The following is a 6,158-nucleotide window of genomic DNA, read 5'->3' on the forward strand; positions in this document are numbered from 1 at the left end:
TAATCAGTCACGTGCTGGCTTGATCAATTCCGGTTTATTATCAAAATAAACGACTGGTGTTGCTTAAGCATCAAACTCGCGAAGAAGACAGAATACGTGTTTATTGTCCTCAATATTGAGGAAAACTAGAATAGAACATGCCACAGAAATAAATCATTAACTCTTATTTTCAGTTCGTTGGAATGATAGCGCCATCTGCTGGTCATATTAGGGAGTACATTAGGGTCACCTTTTGGAAAATGAGAAACCAAAGTCGCATGAAATGTGATTTGTTGCAAACTTTTCTTCACAAATGAATGTTGCTTTTTGGGGGGGGAGGAGGATCTCTGTAGGCAGGTGCCGAAAAAAAATCTGCAGAAAATGAGCAGGAAGCAGGAAGATAAAATCAACGGTTAACCTGAGTGGAGGCCCCCCCTTTGGTCTCCTTCCTTTTTTCTTTTTGAAACTTTGCTGCTTACATCTGTGACTATAACCTCCCCCTGCTCAAAGCTTTTTTCATAAGCAGCCAAGACATTGTGGAACTTTTCGCCAGCATTTGACACAGAAACCTTGACTCTGAGAACCATTCTTCTGAGGGTATGTTTTGACTTTCGTGTCAGTATTTTGTATTGGTTTGCATAAAAATAGAAGGCTCATAAATGAAAACTTAATTTAAAAGTATTATAATGTCTAGAGACATTATTATTATTATTATTAATTATTAATAATAATCATCATTGATTCTAATTATTAATTGTGCTTGTCGTTTATAAAAATGAATACAGTGAAACATACTTAGGGATTAAATATTTTGCATTATTTTCATTTGATCAAGCGATAAACAGCAATAATTTGCAAAAGTCGATTTCCACACATCTTTAATAATATTGGCTGTAACCATTCAGTGTGCATGTTAGTTAAATTGGCTTTTCAAAAGGTTAAATGAGCATGAATGAATAAGTAACTAATGTTGCAATTCCTGTTATTAAAGTATCCTCAGAGACAATACACAGTCGTATTTGAAACACTTCTTCAAAAGGGCATCTAATAAAATGCAGATTCCTCTTTTAAGCTCTCAATTCGTTTTTTTCATATGGAATCTAGCTAGCACTTATTGACAGAAGGTGCTAAATTCTGCAAAATGTTATTCAACATCTGTCAGACAGTAAACATGAAAAAGAAGTTTCTCAGAAGCTAGATTGCTTTAAAAACATACATCATTATTATATGTATGGATGTTTGATGCTGCGCAAAAGATTCTTTGGGTGATTGACAGAAAAAGCACCGGAGTATAAGTCGCACCAGCCATAAAATGCCCAAAAAAGTGAAAAAAAAACATATATGTATATAAGTCGCTCCTGAGTATAAGTCGCCCCCCCCCCCACCCAAACTATGAAAAAAAACCGCGACTTATAGTCCGAAAATTACGGTATCTTGAAAATAGATGGATAGATGTTTTTGGGTGACCTGGTTTCGTTTCATCTTTAGATGCGTGACTTACACGCATAAGCTTCGATTGTTGTCTAAGATCATCACTGATAAGGATCAGATCACCTTTAAAGATCAAATGAAACCCTAACCTGACAAAAAAAAAGCTTAAATTGGGTCATGCACAACCAGAGGAAGAGACAAACTAGAACACTGCCTTTTATCCTTCACACAGAGTACGTGTGATATTTAACTTTTGCTGACATTGGCTGAAATGTCACTCACCACTTGTTTTTCTTCCCCAGAACCAAAACATGTCTTCAGTGGCTCCAGACTATTACTATTATCCCGGCACTGATGACTATACAGATGCGGAGCCGTGCAACCTGGATCCAAATCCCGCTGAAGTCATCACCCAAACCTCCATGCACTCCCTCATCTGTGTCTTTGGCCTAGTTGGGAACGTCCTCGTGGTGGCCACTTACTTATTCTACAAGAGGACCAAGACAATGACAGACATCTACCTGGCCAATGTGGCGGTGGCCGACCTGACCTTTGTGCTGGCCCTGCCTTTTATCATTTACAACGAGCGGCACAGCTGGGCGATGGGCACGGCGGTCTGCAAGGTGCTGAGGTCGGCCTACTGCATTAACCTTTACGGCGGGATGCTGCTGCTGGCGTGCATCAGCGGCGACCGTTACATCGCCATCGTCCAAGCCAGACGCTCTTTCGGGGCCCGCTCGAGTTCTCTCATCCACAGCCGCATCATATGCACCGTCGTGTGGCTTTGCGCGGCCGCCTTAACGCTGCCCACCCTTCTCTACACCGAGCGCTTTGAGGAGAGCGCTCCGGGGGCCGAGAGCGTGCACGTGACCTGCGAACTGTCTTTCAGCAACGACGAGACGGCCAAGTTGATCAAAATGCTGATCCCCTGCCTTCAAATGGCCATTGGGTTCCTGCTGCCCCTAGTGGTGATGGTGCTGTGCTACTCCAGCATCACGTGCACGTTGATACGAGCGCGAAGCAGCCAGAGGCACAAAGCCATCCGCGTGGTCTTGGCCGTGGTTGTGTTCTTCATCGTGTGCCACCTCCCCTACAACGTGGCTCTGCTCAACCACACGCTTGATCTGTTTGAGCAGAGAAGTTGTCGGGGAGAAAGGCTCAGTCTTCAGGTTCTGGCTGTTACGAAAAGTGTGGCCTATCTCCACTGCTGCGTCAATCCCATCCTCTATGCCTTCATCGGCTCCAAATTTAGGAGCCACTTTAAGCAAATACTGATGGACCTGTGGTGCTTTGGTAAGAGGTACATGTCCTCGGCCCGCACGTCTGACGTCTGCACCTCGGGCTTCAAGTCTTCGGATGGCTCAAACAACTTCTCCTCGTTTAGTGTTTGACTTTGACTCAACTTTATTTATTCCTTGGGATTGCTCGCTCGGGAAAATCCGGTTCAAGTAGCTTACGCAGACATAGTAGAAAAGAGAATATTGTCTTTTAAATGTATTGTATTGTGTGTTCTCAAATGAAATCTGTTTTTTTTTTTTTAAATGAATGTCGCAGTAGTTTTGGGCATGAGTGAAGTATATATTTTTCTAAGTGCTAAAATGCTTTTCAAACTCCTGCTGTTGGACTCCATTGTTGATATGAAGAGAGGATAACTTCTAAATGTATCGCTTTGATTTGTTGCCTTATTCGAATTCAAATCAGACCTGATTAAAGAGCAGAAGGTGGGGGAAAATGTTTTTGCATCTTAGTTTATTTTATTTGCCTATTGAAATGCATAAATTCTCCACAGACTCACGAATCATCAGTAATTGAGCTGCATTAGTAATACATTTTATTTCCACTAGATAGCGGCAGTGAGCTTTTGGACTTTTGGGGTCAATTTGATTAACATACCACTCCCTTATGATTAGAGGGTAAAGATGAAATTACATTTATCTCCTCTATCCATTCAGTCTTCATTGTCCATCTATCTGCTCTTCGACGTATGCATATATTCAGCTGTGTGTCCGCTCACAGTCTCCCATAATGTATTGTCTCTCTGTCTAGAATGTGTTGACATTTATTGCACAGTAGTATTCCAATAACAAAGAATGAACTGGAGGACACAGGGTGTGTCTTCAAATGTTTGAAGGTCTCTGTTGGTAGGTCTTTGCACTCTCTGGTGAGGAATTACACCACTAGACGTCTTTTTGCATAGTTCACTGCAGTGATTTTGGGAGGTTTAAACCTTGGCCTCATTCCAGAAAACTCTTTTGTTACGGTAACATGAAGTAACTCTTGATGGTAGCTACGGGATCTTGTTGGAACCTTCTGCTTTGAGGGGACATGCACTCATTTTTTAGCCAGATGTGTTCACCTCAACATCTGGTGTCTTCTAATGAAGTCATATTTCTCGCTCTTATGTACCGTCTGATTCATTTTGCCTTGTCAGCAATGCTCAAGAGTTTGGCCTCAACATGCTCTCACTGGATGATATGAAAGAACAGATTTGATTCAAGGAAGAAATTACAAAAGAATGCCACTTAAGTCTTTTTTAAGGAGATGCCCTTATCTCATGCAGCCAGTTCCTTGGCGAATAGGATTTTTAATAATAAATGGGATTTTTGTTTTTCATCCTAATTTGATACGGCACTGCTCAAAACACACAAAGGATAAAGAATGGTAGCAAACTTGATACTTCTTGGTGGGGCAGTTGAGTGTCATGCAAAAGCCCAGAAGAGTTTTCTTACTATTACGACCAGTGCATCCAGCACGTCTTTGCTATCTTCCTCTTTGACTATTTTTTCCCCGAAAAATGAATCACAACAATTTGATTTGGTGATGTTATTACACCCCGTATAGCCAGAATGCAAATGAACAACTCACCGCTGGATTTACCTATATCCCCACTTTTGTTAAAAAAAAAAAAATGGTTGCAGCCCCAATGTCATTTCATTTAACAAACACATGTTTCGATTTAGGCGTGTATTCAAAGCACCAGGCAATTTTGCTTGGCTGGCAAGAATTCTGGCCTTTCAGGCAACTCATGTGGCTCCCTTGTAATCCTTTTTCATGTCAAAGTGGTTCTACTTGTGCATGGCAACACATTCCTCGCCCCCAGCCCTCCACTCCACTCCACTCCTCCTATTAGTTGGCTCATTTTAGGCCCAAAGCAGAACTGATAAGGGTTCCTGGCAGTTTCAGGATTATCGTGCTGGGTCAGACTGTACCCTGCTGCTCTGCACCAAGGAATGCAAGCAAAGTAACAAGTAGGTAGGTCACGCACGAGCCTTCCCATCTGCCACTCACCCAAAGTGCAAGTGAGGCTCTCAGCCAACCTTCACAGTCCATCATCTTATCAGCAACATTTATTTGGGAGAACAGTACAGTAGCGTAAATGTGTATTTTTACTCAGCTCCCTTCCAGGATTGTCTTTATGTACGTAAAAAGAAAATACTAACCTCTTCTCTTCTCATCTGTCGTCTTGGGAGGCTACGCTCCGTTTTGGCAATGGCATTTCATGGAGCTGGGAAACAAGTTTGGTATTTTGATACAGAGTGAGAGGCCAAGAGAGGACGCGGTCAAAATCGGATATCTGTTGAAAAATCATTTGAGTCAGTGAAACAAACAAGCAATCGACGACAACAGCAGATAACACACAAATGTAAAGATGACATTTTGAAAAATAAAATCACTCTTTCTTTTCAATGTGGATAAGATAAACTCATTAGGAATACACTAAATGACTCTTCTAGCTGCAATGATCTGCTTTCTAATGCAATCTAGGTGGAGGAAGGCTCATTCCAAGCAAGCATCCCTCCAGTGCTCTAATGACCCATTGTGTTTGCTAATTGTGTTAGAAGGCTGGCTAATGGATGACTAGAAAACCCTTGTGACTCCAAGCCTTGTGTTGTACCTGTGTTGAAATAAAAAATAAATCAATAAAAACAGAATTGAATCAAATAGAGCAAATCGCCTAAACAGGGATGCTAAGTCAACATCCTGCATGCTTTTCCATCTGCAATTGTGTAATCACATGCTAAAGTGTGTGGGCTTGTTTGTCAAGGGACTGGAAGCTTTCCTTCATCACATTTCTCTCCCACACTCTGCTGTACTTCCCAGGAGGAAAAAAAAAAAGCCATTTTGCCTCTGAGGGACACAGATTCTCCTCTTTGCTCTGGAAACCAGGATGACTTTCCACTTGCAAAGGTGAAAGACATTCCTTAAGGTCATTACAAAAAAGTTGCTGAAATGAAATTCCCAAATGTGATAGTGGGCCGATTTGGCTCCAGAAGATCATTTCTCCAATTGCTACATTTTTTTTTGCTCCAATAGTCTGTCCATCTTCCGGTTCAATGAACAAATGAGAGATTTTATTGTAAACACCACCTGCAACTGTGACGGATTGCTTCAGGGACGGACCGAGAGGAAAAGCAATACACATTTAGAATAGACATAATACTGAGCAAGTGACGTCCCTTACTGCGGGGGTGATAATGTCTTTTCCTGTTTAGTAAAGAGATGGAGGTTTTTATCTATGCACTAACTGGAAACTTAATTTCCTGCTCGTTTTCATTCCAGGATCTCTGACCGCTCGTGGGCCAAAATGGTCCTGTCAGCTTGCAGCATTGAAGCTGTTGACCATTTTTGGGGAGCGCTGAAGTTGAAGTCAATTGAATGTAACGTTCTTCGAAAACATTCGTGGCAGCTGGAGAAGCTGAGAGGGTAATACCGCTGACCTTTGACCCAAGGGCTCAAGAAAAGCATTT

General features: G+C 41.8%; 1 protein-coding gene across 1 annotated transcript; it reads left to right on the forward strand.

Moving 5' to 3' along the window:
- Positions 1-3,146, forward strand: ccr6b (chemokine (C-C motif) receptor 6b). Its single transcript, XM_061300681.1, has 2 exons — positions 1-576; positions 1,713-3,146. Exon 2 carries the CDS (start codon positions 1,722-1,724, stop codon positions 2,799-2,801), a length of 1,080 nt encoding a protein of 359 aa, XP_061156665.1. The 5' UTR covers positions 1-576; positions 1,713-1,721; the 3' UTR covers positions 2,802-3,146.
- The last annotated feature ends 3,012 nt before the right edge of the window (positions 3,147-6,158 follow it).

Source organism: Syngnathus typhle, linkage group LG16 (genome assembly GCF_033458585.1).
Source record: "Syngnathus typhle isolate RoL2023-S1 ecotype Sweden linkage group LG16, RoL_Styp_1.0, whole genome shotgun sequence".
Classification (NCBI taxonomy): Eukaryota; Metazoa; Chordata; class Actinopteri; order Syngnathiformes; family Syngnathidae; genus Syngnathus; species Syngnathus typhle.